Below are 22,593 nucleotides of genomic sequence, written 5' to 3'. Positions count from 1 at the left end.
ATTAACTGTCTTTGTAAAGCAGCAATAAAAGCAGAATATTATTCTTCCACACTCAGACTAACTATATTTGAGGTTGCTCTGGAGGAAGGATTGAGGTAGTCCTTAATTTTAGCTGTCAGAGCTAAAGAGAAGCAGCTCACAGAGCAGAAGCAGTAACAAAATTAAATCCTACTAACAGGCCCACCAACTGCTATGGCTAAGTAAGGGTATTAATACTGCAGGTTTTGTTTTGGTTTTTCCTTTGCCTTTTTTTTTTTTTTTTTTTTTTAAGAGTTCATACTTTGTGGATGATACCAGGTGTGTTTGTGTACAAAAGAGGCAGGAGGGAAGAAAAACAGATAAAGCCAGATCATGTGGGTACTGCAGATAGCAACTGCAAAATATTAGAATCCATTGCATTACCATGCAGCTAACTATGGAGCACAGTAATATTTCTGGACCAAATTGTGGTGGTCACAAACAAAGTCAATATGGATTGCAGCATTAGTTCATCTGTTGTGCAGTTCAACCAGGATGTCTGATAACTGGTTTCACAATCTTGCTCTTAAGGTACGTTTTACCTTTCTAGCCCACAGCGCACGCATTCATTACTGATGCTAAAGGAAAAAAGAAAATTATTGGAGTGTTGCCTCCATCTCCCTTCTTTGCTGGGTTGTTATATTGTCTTTTATCTGTTTAGTGAAGAAAAGTCCAATAAGCAAAAATGTTCTCTTAGCTTCTGATTTTTGTAACTCTGATTACACATTACTTCAACAAATGCTCACCTCCAGCTACAGTAATAGCTTTGTGCTTTAGTGTTTCTTATTGAGGAATGCATGACACATCTGTGGCACAGCCAAACAAACAACTGTGAGGATTTCTAAAAATACAGAAGGTCAGACACTTTGGTTCTTTATTGAGTGAATTCATCTATGACTTCAGTGGCAATTTTGTTTATTTAAAGCACTCGCCCGCAGAGGGTCTGTATCTTTGTCCTTTACATCTACCAAGAAGTGATACACTGAACACATACCACAAAAAGAAATTTCCATGCATCAACCTGTTTTGCATACTACAAAAGCTTCCTCTTTGAACTAATACACATACAGGAACTTGAGCAAAGACATGCCTGATTCTTAGATGTGTTTATTTCTCTTAAGAGGTGAGAAAATTTTCAAAAAACATGTACTGTACATATACACAACCACTACAAGTTTTGTTATATTAATTCCATGCCTCCCTGAAATCAGTATGAAAACATTCCCATAACTTCAAACTTCCAATTTTATTTTTTTTTTACATTTACTTTGTACCACGTGGTCTTGTAACATTAAAATTGTGGCTATGAGTTTGGCAATGAGGAAATGAACAGAACTGCAAGTCATTGTGACTAGGAGTCTGCCGTGTTTTGGTGCTTTTGGGAGTAAGGTGGATACTGCAGTCTTTGAGCCAAATTCTGTTTCCTGATCATAGCATGTTTCATTCAAAGCACTTCACAAGAGGAAAAATTAACACAGTAAAGGCAGCATAATGCTAACATATCATTTAATACTGCTAACAATAGTAATTTAAAAAAATATTCAGGCTTTACTAAATTACAATACAAGTCATACAGCAGGAGATGCATCATTCAATTAAACTTTCTTAACAGCTTTAATAGAAAAACAGCTTTCCCTTTGTTTTGATGTAGTGAATCAGTGATTTATTACAAGTAAATGACTTTGCTTTTCTTTGGCAAACTGATAAGATTTTCCTGTTACTACCAGGGATTACAACTAATCTGTATTTTCTGTATTTACTTCCTTGTTCATGCAGCAACATCATCAAGTCTCATAAAAAGTGGTGTTTATTAGTTACCTGCCTACTGCAAACACATTTACTTCAATTAAAGAAATGACACACAACAGGAAATCTCAAGAGTGAGAAAGTTTTGCTAAAGCTGAAAGCTTAAACACATATATTCCCACTTCAGAAGTTTTTCAAACTTGTGTGGCTTTCTGACCTCTCAGCTAATCTGTTTGCATCCACAGCTAGTCCCATTTGCCCTCTATACTCTTAACACAATGTAATAGTGTTGAAATAAACTGTGTCTGTTAATACAGCATGTTGACCCTACATGAATTTTGCAATTAAAAATCCACATATTCTACAATACTGAAACAGGAAGACAAAGAACCCAGCTTTTCACAAACGCTGTGCTGTTAGCAATCCGTGTTAACAACCCAGCAGGAGATAAGGTGGGTGTTCCTTGCTTGCACCTCACAACATGCCATCAGTTCTTTCCAAAGATGAAATACAGTTCTGTGCAAAAGGCCAATGAAGCACTCAAGCCCACAGTCACTACCAGTCCACCAGATCTACCAGAATGGATTTGTCTCATACTAAATACCATACAAAAAAGTAAAACGATAGAAAGTTGCTTGAAAACCAAAGAGTTCTAAGAACAGCTGTAACCATAAAGTAGGATGGCTGGCAGCTCTGCCTTGTCTCAATCATGTTCCTCCAGGCAATGCTGGCTGGATTGCTGCAGAGCTCTGGTCCCCAAGGTTTATTTTTGGTGCTGTAGCTTATTAACTTTTCCTCCTGAGTCTGTAGATCCTCAGTTTGCCACCATCTGTAACAAACAGTGTCTGAGCAGAATTCCTGCTCACTTCAGTGGGGAATTCTACCTTAAAAATCAATTGCTGTGATAAAGTCATAAGTTTAAGAGCTACGATCTCCTGTTTCCTGCTTCAGCTTCAGTACTGACTTGGGGTCAGTGAAGTCAGAAGTCTGGCTGAGTGAGGGCTAAGTGAGTTTGAACGTAAAGAATTTATGTTTTCCAATTTACACAAAATGAAAAAGAAAGTACACAAATTAAAAGGCTGCTTCACAGCTGTTGCCTGGGCTGCCACTATCACGGTCTGCAAGGCTACCGGAATCCTGGTGATTCATAGTGTTTAGGATTAGAAACTGCCATACCACTTCAAGTTTGGATTTCTAGAACATGAACAAGTTATTCTGCCATTTTCTTGTAAGGAAACAGCCAGATGAATCAGAATTCAGTAACAGAACTGCGCTTACTCAAAGCAAGAGGTACTTTGATAGAAATGGGTAAGGAACAGTAAGTCTCCCATAGTATTATGAGCAGACATGGCCTTTATTTTTCTGCAGTAGCATGATTAAGGGACAGCTTTCAGTGGAGTGGACCCTACCTATCAACACAACATTAATAAGTTAACAAATGTGAAGAAAAACTGCAAACGTTTTTATGCACGTATATTGAAAGACAATGCATGCATGCTTATATGTATGACCTGAATTTCTATTTAATTTTTTTCAAAATGGAAAGACAATTCTTAAGTATTTGCTACTATTTATGCATTACTGAAAATCTACAGACTTCTGCTTGAAGAGCTTACAGACCATGCATCTTACTGTCATTAGTAATGCTCCTCTTACTGTTTTTGTTTCAAATATCCCTATGGTGCTTTTATTACAGTATCATCAGCATAAATAAAGCAGAACAGAACCAGGGAGAGGGAGAAGGAACTTACAAGCAGGGCCCTATTTGCTTAATTTCCAAGTTTAAACCACCAGCCTAATTATAGTCTGATGTACTCATTTTACATGTGTAACTTCCTAGAACACACTGCAGATGTACTAATAAAGAGTAGTAACGGTAGAAATAAAGTAGGCCAAGAAAATGTTAAGTTTTTATGATGTGTTTGTTTTGGTGGGTGAGACAGAAAGGCAGAGATTTGGCAAGAAGGAAAGATGTGTCAGCAAGGGAATGACAGAAGGAGTCGCAGTAGAAAATAGGGAGGAGGGTGTGGAGGGCCGGCAGCGAGTAATACCAGCCTAGCATAACCCGGATCCAGGGTTTCATGTTGGAGAGACTGATTTTTCTACTGCTTGACAGCTGGTAAAACCGGAAGCACATTTACCTGAATTTTAACAGACAAGCGCAAGCATGTTTTAAACCTTATAGAAACAAAGTCACAAAGACAATTAGCTTTTTCTTAAAATATGTTGCACCGTGAAGCCTGAATTATTTATACCGAACACTTTTTAGGGAAAATTACACGTGGTCAAATCTTGGCCAAGCACAGCAGCAACGGTACGGTCACCCAGGACGGGCGCACACCTCCAAGCCCAGCCTCAAGGCTGAACTGTGGCGGGAGGCCCAGCACCACAGGGGCCGGACTCTGGCCCTTGCTGTCACCGCCGCTGTGCCCTGCCGCTTCACCGGGCACCACAAACCCTGCCCGCCGCAGCTGGGACACCAGCCGGGATGCCACCAGCACCCCAGGGAGCGCAGGCAGGCCGAGGGGCAGGGCCCTGCTCTGAGCAGGGGGTGCCCAGCACCACCGCAGCGGGAGGGCCGCGGCCCCAGCACCTGCCTCACGCATTGGGCTGAACCTTGGAAAGCTTAAATGAAGAGAAAAACTAAACCCACATCAAACCATGCCGAACTTTTTTTGTGCACGCTCCCACTGCTAACGTTTTGTTTTGTTTTGGGTTGTTGTTTTTTTTTAATTACTTTTCTAGACTGGCTGCATCAGCCAGCACACGGCCTGTATCCCGAAGTCGGGACAAACGATTCCCAGGACTGTCACCAACACAGCCCCGCGCCAGTTAAAGCTCTGCCACCCCCTGCCGCCCCACTTACGGTTTTCTCACAGCTCTGTTGTTTGTGGCAGAGACAAGCCCTGCGCCTCGCACCTCGGCAGTATGCGGCCTCACGGGGCTCTGCTCCCCCAAGCACGCACCGGGCGCCCGGGCACGGCACCGGGGCAGGGCGGGGGGGTCGCTCTGCCTGTCCCTGGCGCCCGGCCAGAGCCGGCCCCGCCGCCCGCGGCACCCACCGGGTCACCGGGCCGTCCCACGAAGCCTGCGGTGCCCAGCGGGGCTCGCCCTGCCCGGCTCCCGGGGCGAGAGGCCTCCGTCTCCGCGCAGCGGCGCCCCGGGGGAAGATGGAGGCGCCGGGGAAGCCCCCGGCCCTGGGCGGGCGCGGTCTCCGGGCCGGCACAGCCCTTCGCTGGCCTGGCTGTGACAGGCCCCGGGCCGTCTGGTCGTGCGAGGGGCCCTGGGGGCACAGCGTGTGCCCCTGCGGGAGGGCACTGCGGCCCCGCGGGCAGCTCTGCCCCGAGGGTGAATGTAAGAAGCTGAAGGAGGGCAGGTTTCGATCAGATCTGGGGGAGAAATTCCGCACCGCAGGGGCAATGAGGCGCTGGCCCAGGCTGCCCAGATCAGCTGTGGATGCCCCATCCCTGGCCGTGCCCAAGGCCAGGCTGGACGGGGCTGGGAGCACCCTGGGCTGGTGGGAGGGGTCCCTGCCCGTGGCAGGGGGTTGGAACTAGATGGTCTTTAAGGTCCCTTCCAACCCAACCCATTCTATGAACAAGGTTGTCTAAAAGCTGATTAAATCAAAAGCCTTTGGCCATCAGGCCAAGACACAGCACAGCAGGGCTGGCAGAGCCCCCTGGAGCGTGCCCCGGCGGCAGTGATCCTTGCCCAGGGCGGGTGCCCGGGAAGGGCTCTGCACCAGGTGGCCGTGCACTCTTTGGACCTCCTCTGAGGGCTGCAATTAAGTTTTATGATGGGAGATAGCTTTCAGCAAACAACGTGCCCGCTCTCTGTTCACATCAGCGCCTGCAGGTCAATAGTTACTCAGCCCAGCTGCAGTGCCCTGCACCTACTTCCTTGCCAACACTTTTTGTATTTCCATTTCAGTTACACCTTTAGGTGATCTCCTTATCTTGTGCGCTCCCCGTACGGCTGCGATGTGCTGCACCTCAAAGACTTTGGCCAGTGAATCAGAACCGTGCTGAACAGCATGGTCATGTTTGTTTAATCCAAAAGCTTTTTTGGGAAGCATCCAGCACCAAGTATCAGCCAGATCCAGTGAATCGTTCCCATTACTCGTGTTTGTTTTCCACAGCTAGTCCCAGGGACAACAACCCTCTGCACCGAGACAGATGACAACTGCACGATGAACAATTTCCTTTACTGACTGCATCAAGCATCCCTGCAAGTTACTATTTTCTACAGAAACCACAGGTGCCGGTGAAGTAACTAGAGTAACACTTAGTAACTATACTATAGCATCTTGTGGCAGAGAAATGCAGAGGTAGGGGACATCAGACAGAGAAATGCTGACACCAGGGCTATCATGCAAAGAAAACCAAATGAAAAAATCAGCAGAGCTCTTGGATAAACCATGACGACACCACATCTACAGTTCAGGCCTTTAAATACTATTGTAATAACAAAAATTAGTAATTAAAGAAGTAATCTTCTACTGTTCTGCCAGAAAGCTATTTACAAATTACTTAACAGCCACCTGCAGTGAGAAAAGCATGATGATGATTTATTTCTAATTGTGATTAGAACCATTAAAAAACATTTCCAATGGTTTCTAATCTGTATTTGAAAATCTAACAAACCAGTAAGCATTTTAATTAAACCCTGTAATTAATAGGAAATTGTTGGAAGTGATACAGTTCCATGGAAAAGTACTACACAGGGTGAGCAATGATAGCAATTGTTTAAAAAAACCCCAACAAAACAACAAAACCCCCAAGAACAGAATGCAGTAGGAGACAAAATGGAGACAACAGAATGGAGAGAAGGAAGAAAGTTGTTAAATTATTTCAATGGCCGCTAAATGATCCATGGAATAAAAAGTCACAGGTTTGCATAAGACAGGACATGGAAATCTTACCGTTCTCATAAAAGTTAGCTCATAAAATTCAGCCCATTACATTTTTAACGTCTTAACTCTGATGTTTGTAGTACAAGGAGTTAAATTTATGTATTACTTTATAGATTTATGTCAAGTAGTTGGAGGTGGGGAGATACAGTAATCGCTCTTGGTGTGCTCTACTTACAAGAAAAAAACTCCTTATCTATGCAGGAGACAATATTTTTTAGGGACAGCCTGAGAACACACAAACTTGTCCCAAGAACTTTCACAATAATCTCCATCTTTCTGAAGTGCAGAAAAAATTTTTGATTTCTCACATTATGTGAAAACTCTCCCCACAGATCTCTATTAAAAATAAAAAGAAAAAAAGAAGAAAGAGCAGCTAACAAAGCAAAACATTCTATTACCTTTGCTATTATGCTTCAGGACAAGATGAAAGAAGCAACAACCCATGACTGATGGCAGTCACACTGCTTAATGCACTACTGGAAGACACCACTGAAAAGTAGTTAAGTACAAAAACCACATGAAAATGACTTACACTTATTTCCCCAACATTGACAGATACTTAAGTCATAGTATTTACAGACCATATAAGGGATTTAGTGAAGAACACACTCATTTAATTCATGCATCAACTCAGAGCACAGCACTTTGTTCTATTTGATACAGTCCCGTAAAAATACAGACACACAGAATATATACTTTTTAACAGAAATTACAGAAAATATTTTGAAATAATCTCTATTAAAATACTTCAAACTTGTATTCCTCAGAGGACTAGATTTTTAAACTTGTATTCCTCAGAGGACTAGATTTTTGTGGTTATATGCTGTCCAATCATCTTGTAATGTCATTCCTTAAAATGAAAGCTAAGAAAATATTCTGAAGCCCTGTAGTTTCTCTTGATCTAAAACATAAATGCTGCTGAGTCATGCTTACTTGATAAACAGATATTTATGCTGCACCTGCACACAAGTATGTGACAACACTTCAGCCTTTACTTTTTCTCAGCAGAAATAAGTCTGAAGAAAACCTAAAGTTATGAAGCCAAACTACCTTAAAATTCAGAAGACAGCTTTACTAACTTCAGTTTTGTCTTTCTTGCAGCAGAGTGACCTAAAGCACTTCCCTATTACTCACTCATGGGGACTTTTTTCCAAGTAGCAGTTGTTTCGCTTTTGCTTTCTTTCTCACAGAAAGTAATATATATTCTGAACATCCCCTGTAAAAGAAACTGTGTAACATACTGCAAAACTGCTTGGAAGGGAACACATACAGAAAATATCCACAGAAGAACTGTTCTACCACTGGATGCATATATTGTCTCATTAATTTACTGGGGGTCTGCCCATCACACTCCTTCCCCGGCCAACCCATAACAGACAGATGCTTAAGAGGAACTGTCTCTTCATAGAATCTTTCCTAATTTTAACGTTACTTTCTCTTTGTTAAGGCAGATGTCCTTAATAGCACGTATCTAGAAATGTTTAAAAATATTAATTGTGCCATACATTTGAGCTTGCACATGGGCTACCTTGCATGAAAAGAAGAAATTAACATTATGTAATTAGTTTTGGATAATGCAAGTTTCCTATGACATTCTAAGTTTAAAATACGAACAATATTTAAATACAACAGAAATTATCTCATTTCCAATTCCCTTTTAGCCATGCTTCATTCTTGTGTTCTAATCCTGCAGTCTCAAATACACCCTTAAGTAACCCACTGGACTCCTCAGTGCGTTCAGGCAAGTGCATGTGTAAACTTTAGTTTTAGCAGTAGAAAATTAATTTTTACTTAAACTGTCATCATATCCAACATAGAAAACTAATGGAAGTATACTTTTATGCTCACTTATGTTGTCATACAGACATCCTCTGACTATGATGACTTTTTGGTCTGCATACAGCATTGAAATACAATACAGAGCAGAAGCAGACCAGCAATCCCAATTTAGAAGGGCATTTAGGTAATCTCCATTTATGGAATTTACATGGAGTGTTGTGAAAATTTTAAATATATTTTATTAAAAATATATAAAGTTACAAAATTAATGTTTTTTGAGAAAACAAAACACGACAAAAAGTGTGAAAATGTGAGGGCTTTTTCCATCTATAATTACCATCTGAATATTCAACATTTGACATCAAATGCCTACTGAAAACTGATTATTTGAGACAAATTTTTGGACTATGTGGATGTTGTATGCCAACTTCTAGAGCAACATGAAACTCCTCATCCAGAGTCCAAAAAATGTAGGGAGACCCTAAAAATGTAGCAGAAGCATTTCCGCACACTGATTTCAGTAGTCAAGTTTGTGCAGAAGTGATTCCACTAGATTCGTAGGGTACCTTTTTGAGGCAACAGAAACTTGTCACTTCATAAGCTTTCTGACATGTTCCAGCTCTTCTATCGGTTCCCATTTCTGATGGATTGTTAATAGCTGGAAGAAATTAAACAGAAAATACAAAAGAAATTAGCAAAAACTGAGCATTTGATCCACTCTCCCCATCCCATCCCATATCAACTTATGGTTGAAGAAGGATTTCTAGTAGCTTTAAATTTTCATTTCAGAAGTAAGCAAAAATAACAACTGATAACATATTTAATCATTTGTTGAACAAAATCACTTAGATATTAAATAAATAATAATGCCAAATAATTTTATTTTTCCTTATCCTAGATGCTTTAGTAAACTAGGATTATTTTTTTTCAGGCTGCAGTACTCAAAACCATTCTTAGTCCATTTTATCATTCAGGAACAAGGCAAGGGTAAACAGCATTTCCACTGTTACCAATGGAATTGAGTAAATGGATGTTGGGGGCAGCATATCAACCAGAAATACACCATAAATTCAGGTTCAGACCTAGAATGTAACAGCCGAATCCCCATCATTACGTAACACAGGGAAGATACATATGTCACGAATTAAGCAGTTAGTTCCACTTTTAAATACGTCAGCGTTACATTTCTTTCCTCATTAATATTTTGGTAGCTGTTACGCCTTTAAATAAAGTTATTAATTGTGTTGGAGATATATGCTATTTATACCGACTATATTATTTGTACAAATTACCTTCTGAGGCTTGGTAGGATTGACCGTTTCCCATGGTTCTGGATTGCCACTCTTGTTAATGCTTTAAGAGAAGACAAAGCAAAGCAGGCATTGTGTTTTGGGGTGCGACCTTGCACATGTTTTTCTTATATGAGCAGTCTATTGTTGGTAAAACTATTCATGTAAGCAGTTCCCTCAAATACAGGTTGACAGATTTGGGCATTTCCTTTTAAAATTCTGCGTAGGAATCAATGATGCCTTGCTTTATTTGAGGCTTCCAAAGCACCAAACAAGCCAGCATTGTTCAAGTATACATAACGTGTTACCGTACGGGAAGTAAGCTGTAACATCAGAACTGAATAAAGCCACAGAAAAAGTAAGGGGATTCTTACCCTGACAGCTAAAATACCCATTCCAATAACTTTAAATAAAAAAAAATAATCCCCAAAGCTTAAACAGCGTAGGACTTAGCTCCAATTATTAGCCAAGCCATTAAAATACTAAGCTATTCTAAGTTCATATTTTCAAATGCTGTTCTTTATATACAAGGCAATAGCCTGTCTGCAACACATCTGCATGTCATTTACCTATCTGAATATTCGAAATTCTTCCTAAGAACATGTAAAAATCTATTATATCTAAAGCAAAGAAAAAATACAGTTAGCAAGTCAAAAGTTTGGAAATAATTTGGACTATGCTCCAAACCAATTAATTTCTCCAGTATTTACAAAGTGCAGGTATCTTAGGCATTAGTAGTACTCTGGAACATCCACATGGAGGTGGTTGTTTTTTTCTGGGGTGCAAACACAATGGTCAAATACCTCCATGAGCAAAAAAAGCTTTGGGTAAACGCCGAGCAGCGTGTCTTTTGCTTACATCACATCGGATTTGCTGAATAGCGAGTAGACAGAGAAAGAGAGCGCCCCGACTGCCGCGAAGGACACCACTCCAACCAGGGGGATGAGCTGAAAGACACAGAACAGGAGCTGAGCTGGTACCCGGCTGCAGAGCCCCCCCGGGGCCGCGGGGGTGACAGGGCACCGAGGCGCGGGCACCTGCGGCGGCATCACCTCTGCCGCGGCTCACGCCACCGCGGGTCCCTGCGCGGATGTCCCCTTCCCACTGCCACCACTCCCTCCCCAACGAGCCCGCTAGGAAGTGGCGACCCCCTCGCCCAAGGGGGCGACCCCAACACCAGCGCCTCTGGCCAACTCACTTCTTTCTTGGCTTTCAGGATCTGGAAGAAGCTCGCGTGCATCCTGCTGAGGCTGCGGACCTGGAACAAACGGTTCTAGCCCAGGACCGGGACCGGGCGGGCGGCGTTCCCTGGCGGGGCAGGACGGGCAGCGCTGCGGACGGCCACCGGCCGCTGCCCTCCCCACCTTATATGCGCCCCGCGGCGGCCGTAGGCGCTGCCTGCTCCCCTGCTGGCGTAGGCGGCGCGCCCGCCCCTGCCCCCGGCCCGCGCCCGCCCGGCAGGGCGCCCCCCAGCGGCCGCCTCGGGGAGCCGCCCGCGGGCCAGCAGCGCCCCCTTGCGGCCAGCGCCGGGCAAGCGCCGGGAAGTGCCCGGCGGGCGGCCGGGCTCGGCGGCTGGTGCGCGCTGCCCGCAGCTCCTCCGCTCTCCGTTACTGCGGGACGCGGACCTCGCTCCTCAGCTCCTCCTTCGTCCCCTTGCTTGTCCCCTTCTCCAGGTATACCGCGGCACAGGCGAGCCCTGGCCCACCTCTTTCAGAGCTCAGCAAGGGGCGTCTAGTGGCCCAAACAGGTCGCCCGATGGCACTCGGGTTCCCTCCGCCCTACGGTGTTACACAGCTCCTATCGCTTCCCGATAGCCCCGTCAGAAAAACTCCTACCTGGGGCAGGCTGGAGGTACGTGGTGCCAGCAGGCTGCATGTTGGCCATCAACAACGATGCCCAACTACGCAATGGGGGACCCTGGAGCATCACAGCTGGGTTCTGCCCCGTTCTCCTCTTTGCCGTTCCTCTAACAGTTACCTCTGCCTTTGCAATCCCTGCCTGTCTGTTTCTCCCTTTCCCTCTCGCCCCCCACGGCAGCAGGGAGAGGAAGGAGAAGGTTCCCCTGACTCGGTTGCCTCCCTGTAGCAAGGGACAGACACACACACCAGGGCACCGTTAGCTCGGGTGGTCCTAGGGGGTGAGTACAGAAGGGGAGCAGCATTATCTCTGAAACAACGAACTGACAGTATTTTGCTGTCCCAACAGCTTTCAGGTCTGGTAATTTTCAAGCAACACTCTCAAACACTGGAAAGCAAAACAGGGAGTTACCGTGAGGTTTTTCGTAGTTTATCTCCAGCTTTTCTCTGCTGAGAAACCTTTGGGCAAGTTCACTGGCACTGGCCTACTCGTTGCCAGCAATAAAGCAGCAGGACAGTCCTTCCTTAGGAAATGGTGATCAAAGCCACCAATCTGTAGGACAGTCATTTATGTGTGTCCTAAGTTACAACGGCTTCTACTACTCCCCTTTACCCTGCGCAGTTGCTAACTGCCTTGTAACTTCCTTTTGTGATCCATCTCCCTGTAAACCACACTGCAGCACAGGCCCTAGCATCCCTGTTATGAGAAAGAAATAGTCATTAATGGGTTTATAACTGAAGAACCTCAGCTGAAATTAGAAACTATCTTTGACAGTAGAGTTACTCAGTTCACAAGCATCTTCATGGGGAAAAAGAATAACTAAAAACTTCCTACCTTGGTAAGTTAAAATGCACACTTACATGTAGTAACAATTTCCTTTGACGTATCTGTGTATTTTAGAAGATGACCTTCAGAAATATATTGACAAAGAACTGTGGGGTGGGGAAAAGAATTCTGCAGAAACTGTTATAAAGCAAACTCCCTTCTCTAAAGAAGAAATTAGACTTCCTTAGTATTTTCTTATTTAGTCCAAATGCTTGTACAGTAAGCATTAACATCTAAAATTACTCCAAAAAAAATCAGACTCCCAAACTTACAAGGTATTAAGCACTGACCACCTTTTCACTGCCTCTGTATTTTAGAAGCTGCTTCTAAGAAAGCCTGTAGACATACATGTAAAACCTTACGTTTTATATACTATGAGACTTACTTCCTTCTATTTAACATTCTAAAAGCTTCTCTTTTTTTAAAATATTCACTGTCTTTTGGAGATTTCACAATACATTTTAAATTAAATATTCTTATCATGCCAGTGTTTGTACCGAAAAGTAGGGAATCTACAGTAAAGCTAAGCTGTTCCACAGTGCTTTATCCAAGTATCTCAGTTACTTGTTTCATCAGATGCAAACCTAGCCAAAACAAACAAGATTTGAATTTATTCTCCATTATTGAAATCACAGATTTTTCACAAGTGAAGTTTTACTGTATTTCATATACACTGAAAACTATAGTAAGTACAGTATTAAAAAGCAGGAAACATGTAAACTGTTGCAAAATCTTTGTAATGTATTTAAAAATACCTATGCTACATCACTCCTTTTTGATTCCAGAGGCTAATTCTTGATTATAAAATTTTTCATAAAATTCCAAGTCTTTTATGTTTAAGGATGGTTTTACAGTCTTCCGTGATTTTACGAAATGCTCATGTTTTACAGCAGTTGCTTCAAGTCCATTCTCTTGCAATGCCAATAAAGCAGCCTTTAAAAGAAAAAAAACAACACACCAAAACCAGAACAAAACCAACTTGAAGTGCTTATCATGTTTTAAGCTGCAAAGAAGTTATTATAAGTATTCTAAAGTACTTTACATGAAACAAAATTTTAGGTAAAGCACATGAATACAGCATTGTATAATTTACAGTTATTTAACAATAGATAATTGAGTAAGATGAGTGTAACTTTTTCATTTGCTTTTTTGTCTGGGTTAAACAATATATCCTTGATCACATATATTTGGATTTTCTTCCTAGTCTTCTCTCTTTTACATAATTTATCTCAAATACTTAAGATTTCTCCTCTCAGTTTTTTTCTCTCTAGGCTTGAGAGCACATGCCAATTTCAGCTAAAGATGCTGCAGTTGCTTGCAAAGCACAGAATACCATTTATCTGGATGTGAGCCTGAGTTAGAAAGGGCCACATGAAACAAAGGGTAGTACAGTTCCTTAAGTTCAAGTCAATGATCACAGAAAGTATTTATTCTTATCTGGCCTCTTTATTTAAAGAGTTAACCCTTGTTCAGTTCTTCTGTTTTACTCAATTATCTTTATTTTTCATTAGAAACTGTGAAAGAAACCATATTACAGATGGCTTGGTAACATCTATGAGTTAGCTCTCTTTTTTTCATTGAAGGGTTTCATTTACAGTTTATTTCACAGATTAACTGTGAATATTTCTTACCTCCTTGCACAAATTTTCAATATCTGCTCCAGAGAACAGGTCTGTCATGGCTGCCACATCTTGTAATGACACATCATTATCTAATGGCATTTTTTCTGTGCAGATTTTCAAAATGGAAAGCCTTCCCTGTGAGTTGGTGCATATTATACAAGAAAAAGAAGCCAAACAAACCAATAATTAATTCCTCTCCAAAGCAGTACCACATTTTAAATTAGAACTAAGGAAAATCCCCAAAAGTACCAAAACCAAACTGACATGTTTTTGGTGAAAGAGTGAATACAATGCTATTAATGGACATGATACTTATATGGTTCTATTCAAGTCTGTTATTTGCAGTTACTCATTACTTCATGAAAACATAATATTTTAGACTGAAGAGTTCATATTTGGCCTGCTTTGGGTCAACTCCTTTTTTTTTAGGAAGCTCAGAGCAAGTGGCTACGCTACTCTTGGGAACAGGGCACAAGAATGATTTGAAGCAAGAATAGACACCTTGTTACAATACTTCCTAAACTGCAGCTTGATGTTGTACAGAATTATTCCAGATTTTGGCTGTTTTCTATTTGCAACAGTGTAACTACACACACCAGTTAAAATGTTACTGGTGTTTAAATTACAGATGTAATTATTCCCTTTTAAACTTCTCCTTTATACCTTGAGTTTAGTGACTGATCTTCAGTGAATCATCCATCAACTGTTAAATACATTATTAGGAATATGCCACCTTTGCTCTTAAAGTATGCTGGCAATTAATATCTCTCCATTTAAAGTCACATATGATTTTGTAATACATCACCTTCAGATCTGGAGGTGGAATATAGATCACTTTGTCTAGCCTTCCAGGACGCAGTAAGGCATCATCCAACATATCTGGTCTATTTGTTGCAGCAACTACCATGAAATCTTTGTTCAAAGTTTCCTGAAACTCTAGCTGAGTAAGAGATGATATAAACAAATTAGTGCAACATGGTTAAGATATTAATCATCTTTAGATAACATCTAACTACTCATGAGAAAAGGGGAAGAGCAAAAAGGTGATGTATCTTTTCATGCCGTTATTTTCCTTTCAATATTAATATTTTTTATTGAGGTAAAAAAATCTGGTGCAGGCCAGATTAGAGGACAAGGAAGAAGTAGAGTTAGTATCTGCCTTGATGATAAACACAGACTTTTCTTTGGCCAGACTGTAAGACCTTTTATATGCAAAAATTCAGTATCCTACAATTCTGAAACCATTTCCTTTCTATTTTCCCCCAAAGATTATCATGTTACAAAGACAGAAATTTAAATATAGAAAAGCTAGATATTAAATGTCATGAACACTGAAAAGCCCAGCTGCAACTTTTTTGTTTAAAAAAAGTAACTGATCATAACTGTACTGTTTTTGTATAAAGTACGTACGAGAAAACACTGCAAATAAAGCACTTTAAAAAGTAAGTTCAGGAAGGAACCTGTATAATAGTAAAAATTAGCACAATTCATCTAAAAAATTACCTTTGTGTCAAGCAAGAGGATTCTTGTGACAGAAGATGAACACCAGCTAGTAATGCTCATTAGCCTGCGTGGGTATTGCATTCAAAAAAGTCTCATTGAGGAACAGTGTATATAAGAACATTAGCAGCCTATATACAGTATTTTCTAGAAAACAGAAATCATGACAGAGTAGAAGATCTTGCATATTTTTAAGCTTGAGATAAGAATAAGAAGTGTGAATGCAACAACTAAAATTTCTGGAACAATTGGATAGAATTTATCGTTCTTCCTATATGGAAGAGGGGACATAAATACCTTTCTTTCCTCATCGCTTTGTTCTTGACATTGACCCTCAAGCTGTAGTTTGCTTCCTCTTCTTTCTGTGACTTTCAGTCCAATACCATCCAACTCATTGAGAAGAACAGAAAGAACCCGCTCTGAGACACCATGGCCAGTTCTGCAGTGTGACCGAGATCCCACGATAGAATCAATCTCATCTAGGAATACTATTGCTGGAGTATTTGCTCTTGCTTGGCGAAAAACCTTTTTTATAAGAAAAAAATATTAATAATGTAAAAATGTTAATGCATATATTCTATCAAGTAAGGTGAAGATACCTATCTACATATGCTCTGTATTTTACTCACTTAACTTTAAAGATACATTAATACAGATTCAAAAGACCTGTTCTGGCTTATGTTTACTATAGGCTAATTCTACTTCTTATTTAAATTCTTAACTGAAAACAAAAGGGTAGAACTACTTTCAAAGTTTAAAATTGGAATAATTTTAGGGCTAGATTCTCAGTTTATATAAATGCAAACCTGTAAACCATTTCTATTTAATAATCAGATGACAGCTTTAACTATCATTTTTTCAAAAAGAAAATGTAGGCCTAGCTAACATTTTACAAATATCAAGCAAAAATACACTATAGACCTTACACAAATTAAGAACTGTACCTGAGCCAGTATCTTCTCTGAATCTCCAACATAAGGTGAGAAAAGGTCAGCACCACTTACAGAGAGAAAGGAACAGTGACAGCTTGTGGCCACAGCCTTCACCAGCGTGGTTTTGGCACACCCTGATGGCCCATAGAGAAGAATACCCTTTGGATGAGACAGGCCCATCCTAGCAAACGCCTGAGGAAATTTCATAGGCCACTCAATACTCTGTCAATACATAAAAAAGGGATGAAACTCTTCGTTAGTAATAAAACTAGAGTTCATAGGCAGTCAATAAAATTGCTGAGCACATTATTTCCTCTCCTTGGTATAAACACTCATTTCAAATCAGAGAATCCTAATTTGGTTCTTCATATAATGCTCCCCGCTTCCTAAAGTTTCCTCTCCATCTCAAATGGAAAAAAAGGCAGTACTTGAAAGATGACACGCATGAGCCACCTCCAGCTGCAAATTCAGGAATGGACAAATTATCTGGCTGCAAGTTAAGTGTTTTTCAACTACTAAAAAGCATGCTTATTTCCCATGATATTACACTTGGTGGTGATACCTTGTGACTGGAAGAATTCTCACTCATACACATTGTAATAAGTTATTACACTATAAGGAAAGATGTTTAAGATGCAATTTATAATCAGGTAATTTGCAAGAAAATTCATTTCCATATTGTAACATACAGAATACCTCTGAGGACATGGTTATTTGAAACCAGCTGTTTATCTAAATTTGTTTTATATGTTACCTGTTTTAACTTTAATTTCACATCTTCGAGACCGCCAATCTGCTCCCACGTGACAGGTTTACACTCTGTTAGTCCAACTGCACTTCGAAAAGAGGACGGTTGAATTTTTTTAAAAGCTTCTTGGAAATTTGCCATATTAACCACAGTTTCAGTCAAATCCTGAAGAAACCCAGATAAAGCTTATTAACAATATTTTTATGTACTAACTTAGAACGCTGCATTAGTGTGCAAAATACTTCACAAAAGGCGAAATGCAACTAATAAAGAAGCAAATTCCTGCCCTAACAAGCTTAAACACTGTCAATGCAAAGATGTAACACAAACAGAGATTAATATTTTAGAGAAAACTGCTGTTTTTTCCCCTAAATTATGGTTCCATTAGACAGTGATCTGCTAAATGAAATGGTTGCTAGTTTCAGGGTTACCACACACACCGAATCCTAAAATCTCTTGAATACAAATAAAAATATTCTAACATCCATTTTCACTACATACTGGAGAAAGTAAGGCTTTCTCAAATAGGCTATAAAATACAATTAAACTACAGATGCAGTAACAGAACTAAGGTGTATTTTACAAAGGCACTTCCCGTTCTCAAGGGAAATAGGCTGCCTACTTATTATTTTCATTTGTCCATCTATTTCTTTCTGGGATACCAGGCTTAAATTATTTTGTTTATCATATTCAATATTTGTAAGGTATCTGGAGGAGATGGAAGTTCTAGAAACATCACGCTCTCTTTTTCTATCCCTGAGTGAATACAGAGGGTTCTACTATTCTTGGAGATGCTCTGACTCTGGAAATTTTGCAAATACGGCTTCAAATTTCTGCCAGGCCGTTCCAGATGAAAAACCACAGCAAACATATCTCACAATTCTTGTAAAAGTCAGAATATTAAGTCAGAATATTAAGAAATAGCTATTCTAGCCATGGAATTAGAGAATTGCCAAGAAGTTTAACTTCTGCACACTGGGCAGTTGTATACCTTGTTGTCCTTGTCTAAAACAAGGTTATATCCAGCCATACAACCCAAATGATAATAGTTATTATCACTAGCAGTTATCTATTTACCTGTCAACCTAAACTTTAATTTGAAGTTATTATTAAAAAAGTAAAATTTTAAATTGTTGATAGCTTCAGATGAAAGCTTTTGTGGACACTAGAGTTTAGTTTGCCAAAAAAGATGAGAACCTCCGCTTTGCACAATCCTAAAAAGATAAGGACAAGGATAAAAACTCGCAGCAAAGTTTTTCACCCAGAAAGGAGAAAACAGTCTTTGCAGGTGGAGAACTGAAAGGCCTAACAAAATGGCATATTTACAATTGTAACACACCTGGTGTTTTTCAGTATTTTATTGTGACTTCTTCAGTATGTTGAGCTCTTCAAGTAAAGCCATGTATTAATGAAGAAAGGGTAGTACATACATTAATGACATTTATCTTGACTAATTTGCAGCCATACCGAAGAGCTGTGGAACACAGCCTGCATAGCAGCTTCTCTGCAGAGTGCTGTCAGGTCAGCTCCAACATACCCAGTTGTCATTTCTGCCAGTTTAACCAAATCAACGTCTGTAGACACCGGCATACTAGATGTAAGCAACTGCAGGATGGATCTTCTTTGCGTAAGTGTTGGGGTCCCAATAACAACCTACACCAAATATAATAAACAAAAATTTAAAGCGGATATTTTGCTATATTCCTCTTATTTTATAAGCCTATGCAAGCAACTTTGTCTCTGCTTTATACTGCTTACTGAAGATTCATACATACTTACACTGCACCTAACGACTTTTACAAGAAAGTATTACCAACAATACACAAATGACAAATATTTTAAATACCCTTCATTTACACTCAACTGTCCAAGTGAGCAGTGTTTGTATAAACAGTTGTTCATAACACACTGTCGGCTAGTGTCCAGCAAGTCCTGTTTTAAGGCAAACTTAACATAACACTTGCATCTCAAGGACTGAATTAGATTCATCCAATAGAAAAAATTAATCAGATAAACATTCATACATTATTAAAAACCTGGTAAAATACTGCCAGAAAATGTATCTCAACAATCTATAAATCGTAGAAAATAAAGCAAATTGTAATTGTGAAAGCATTAAAGGAATTAAAGACTAAAATGGATGACTCTGGAGTGCATTTAGCCAGGAAAATAAACAATACAAGTAAAAAGCATTTTTGCATTGCATAACTAGATGTGTTCCTCCTTCTGACCATTTGGCTAACAGAAGTTTTCCAGAATAGACCTAGCCTCTGTTACTGAAATCTGAAGTTTTGAGACAACAGGTTACTATTTTCTCTGTCACAATAAACTTTTACAGAAAGATTATCAATAAGTTATATGAAATTATTGTAAGTCTGTAATACTAAATATCTGTAAGCAAAAAAAACCCCTCAAGAACAGGTCCATATCTTTATGATAAAGAAGCACAAAGACTCTTATCCATTTTCAAGTATTTGAAGCTCTTGTTTTCCACAGGAAAGCGTGTTCCCTACCTTACCCAAGCTGCAGCAAACTAAAGAAACAAGACATGTGTCAAGCCTGTAGAGCCCCACTATGAAACATGAGTAGTAGACATAAAAAAAAAAGAATTACTTTATTAACTGCCCCCTGCTCCACCTCAACAACGAAAGAAAAAAAGAGAGCATATCAGCAACAAGGTTTCTCACCTCTCTGTCAAATCTGCCAGGTCTTCTCAGCGCCGGGTCTAAGGCATCAGGCCTGTTTGTTGCTGCGATGACGACCATCTTACCTTCACTGCCTACACCATCCAGCAGCGTCAGCAACTGAGCGACCACGCGATCCTCGGGAGCATTGCTCGAGCTTCCTCGCCTCGGGCAGATGGAGTCAACTTCGTCGATGAAGAGAACAGTTGGGCCTTCGTGTGACATCTCTCTGCCCTTTTCAAAGACTCTTCGCAAATTCTCTTCACCTTCTCCTGGCCTGGAGCCGTAGAGGGCCGGGCCATTGATGCAAACCAGATACACTCCCAGTTCTTTTGCCACTGCCTTTACCATGAGGGTTTTCCCTACGCCTGGGGGCCCTATTAGCAGCACTCCGTTGGGGACAGAAAGCCCTAGCTTCTTAAAAGTCTTTGGAAAGCGGAAAGGCAGCTCTATCATTTCTTTCAAAGACTTCCCCACGTCATCCAGCCCTGCAATGGAAACTTTAGCAGTGTCTTCTGATAAATGTCTGTACCACTCAAGAGTGACCACCTCCTTGATTTTTATGCTTGTTTGGGAGGTTACCAGGCCAGCTTCATCCATCAAAGGCTCTGCAGACAGGATTTCAATGTACACCACGGGATTTTCGAGATTTGGGGCAACAGTAACAACATAAAGAGGTGAAACATAAACATTTCTTAGCAGTTCTCTGATCGTCTCCTGCAACACTGCTCTGGGAATCGACTTCTTCAGCACGGAGCTCCTGAGGACCACTTTCACAGCCGCCTTTTCCAGCCGGCGACAGACCAGCGGCCTCAGCTGGCCCAGGCTCAGACTCAGGCCCCTGAGGTCCCCGGCGGCCACCCCCGCCGTGCTGCAGGCCAGGTCCACCTGCAGGTACCCGTCCGCCAAATCGTGCCTGGGCCAGGCCGTGCACAGGCAGCAGCCGGTGGGCAGCGCCACCCGCAGCGGGGCGCCCAGCCCGGCGCCCAGGGAGGAGAGGGCGGCAGGGCCCATCCTGCACCTCTGGGTGCCTTCATCGCCCGGGTCCAGCGGCAGCAGCTTTAAGACTGCCGCCTCCATCGCGGACCTGCGCGGCGCTCCCTCCTCCGGAGAGTGCGGCGGCTCCACCCCGCTCCGCTCCGCTGTGCGCGGCCCCGGGCAGCCCCTTACTCACCGCGCCGCGCCGCGCCCCCCGCGCTCCGCCAGCCCCGGCCCCCTCGCCGGGCCGGGCCGGGTCGGGTCGGGCCGGGCCGCTCCCGCGCTGCGCCGCGCTGACAGGCGGCCCTGGCGCCCCCCGCGCGTGCGCCACAGTGGAGCACGCGCGCTCGGCGGGGCGGGACGGGGCGGGACGGGGCGGGGCCTTCCCTTCCCTCACGCTCCCGCCTCAGCGCCGGTGAGGGCGTCCCTGTCCGAGCGGCTGTCAGGCGGCGGTCCGTGCGGCGAGCTCGCCGCTACCCAGCTGTAAGCTCGCTCTCTCGACTTCTTCTGCCCTCTTCAACAGACGGAATGGATTCACCCCTTTCTTCGTTACCACTCGGGCTGTTCTCCATAGAGCTGGGCTTGGCGGAGCTCGCCGCCTCCCTCACTTCGCCTCTTCTCTCAGCGCCTCCCGCTTATCGGGTTTGCGCTTCTTAAACATGTTCCCAAAAGTTGGGCTTCCCCTTTCTCGTGTCTCCTGTCAGTGCTTCCCTGGACTCAGCACCTTTTTCACTGGCAGTTGGGATTGAGTCAACTGTAGGTGCCAGTTAAGAAAAACGAGTAGGGAGCCACCCAACTGACATGAGGAGCAGCTGTTAAAAGTCATTAGGACACAGATAGCTATTCAACAATTGTTAAAACTGTAGTAGGATGTTGCTCTGACAAATGCTCCATCAGCATTTAAGAAATATCAATTGTATAACAATTTTGGTCTGCTGCCTTCTTAAATTGTGCAGTACTTTTATAAAAACCTGTCAGAAGAAGCATTGTGGGATACAAGATAAATGGTGAGCTGTAAAATTTAGTATGTGCATAATTTTATTTTTGTAAGTAGCTTCATTGTAACTAAAGTTGTGCATGTCCTGAATACATGCAGACTTCATTTGAGGCTAAGTATGTAGAATTGGGATCTCAGATATACGTTACCAGTCAGGTGTAGTTATGGCCACAGAAAACCCAGAAAGGTGATTTACACCATGAATATGAAGTGTCCAGCAGGTATTTTGAAGGCCTCTGGAGGGGAAGCATAAGGAAATCTTATTGATTTGAGTGTCCTGCTTAATCATATTCCTTATTGAATGAAGGGCTGTAAGCAAAATATTTTAGTAATGTATGTGAACAACAGCAGGCAGTGTTAGCAGAGCCGGTTTAGCTGATTTTAAATGCTGAGTAGGAATTCAGAAGAAAGGCATAGGGCTGAGGAGTATGCAAACCACCATGCCTTTTCTTGTGCGAGCTGGCCTATGTTCTATTTCCTTTCAATTAATGACCAAATTTTCTCCTTTCAGTGTTTATTTTCTGTTCCTTTTCTCCTGGATATCTACTTAATGTTTCTTTTCATAGCACTTTTTTGTACTGCACATGTATGCAAATGCTTATATGGAATATGCAGACTTGTTTAGGTATTTAGTGTGCAACAGACTAATGCCTGTCTAGAGAATATACAGACAAAAGATTATAAGGAGCTTTCATTCCAAGAAGGA

General features: G+C 41.8%; 2 protein-coding genes across 4 annotated transcripts; both read right to left on the bottom strand.

Annotated features, from left to right (window-relative positions):
- Positions 1 to 1,109: 1,109 nt before the first annotated feature.
- Positions 1,110 to 11,168, bottom strand: C7H15orf48 (chromosome 7 C15orf48 homolog). Of its 3 annotated transcripts, none has more exons than XM_056346930.1 (5): positions 10,943 to 11,168; positions 10,603 to 10,691; positions 9,748 to 9,808; positions 9,022 to 9,113; positions 1,110 to 2,593 (listed from the first exon to the last, which is right to left on the bottom strand). In XM_056346930.1, the coding sequence occupies exons 1-4, from the start codon at positions 10,982 to 10,984 to the stop codon at positions 9,045 to 9,047; spliced, it is 261 nt and encodes an 86-aa protein (XP_056202905.1). In that variant the 5' UTR covers positions 10,985 to 11,168; the 3' UTR covers positions 1,110 to 2,593; positions 9,022 to 9,044. The 3 variants fall into 3 exon arrangements, with proteins under 3 accessions (XP_056202905.1, XP_056202904.1, XP_056202903.1); XM_056346929.1 differs by lacking the exon at positions 1,110 to 2,593 and adding an exon at positions 6,306 to 7,165; XM_056346928.1 differs by lacking the exon at positions 1,110 to 2,593 and having other exon boundaries at positions 7,269 to 9,113; positions 10,943 to 11,166.
- Positions 11,169 to 13,011: 1,843 nt separating this feature from the next.
- On the bottom strand, positions 13,012 to 21,171 carry AFG2B (AFG2 AAA ATPase homolog B). Its single transcript, XM_056346917.1, has 8 exons — positions 19,916 to 21,171; positions 18,696 to 18,881; positions 17,235 to 17,393; positions 16,493 to 16,702; positions 15,846 to 16,073; positions 14,854 to 14,988; positions 14,058 to 14,183; positions 13,012 to 13,359 (listed from the first exon to the last, which is right to left on the bottom strand). The coding sequence occupies exons 1-8, from the start codon at positions 20,990 to 20,992 to the stop codon at positions 13,192 to 13,194; spliced, it is 2,289 nt and encodes a 762-aa protein (XP_056202892.1). The 5' UTR covers positions 20,993 to 21,171; the 3' UTR covers positions 13,012 to 13,191.
- Positions 21,172 to 22,593: the final 1,422 nt, after the last annotated feature.

The sequence above is a fragment of the Falco biarmicus genome, chromosome 7, assembly GCF_023638135.1.
Source record: "Falco biarmicus isolate bFalBia1 chromosome 7, bFalBia1.pri, whole genome shotgun sequence".
In the NCBI taxonomy this organism is placed as follows: domain Eukaryota; kingdom Metazoa; phylum Chordata; class Aves; order Falconiformes; family Falconidae; genus Falco; species Falco biarmicus.
This window is presented reverse-complemented; position numbering and strand designations above follow the sequence as displayed.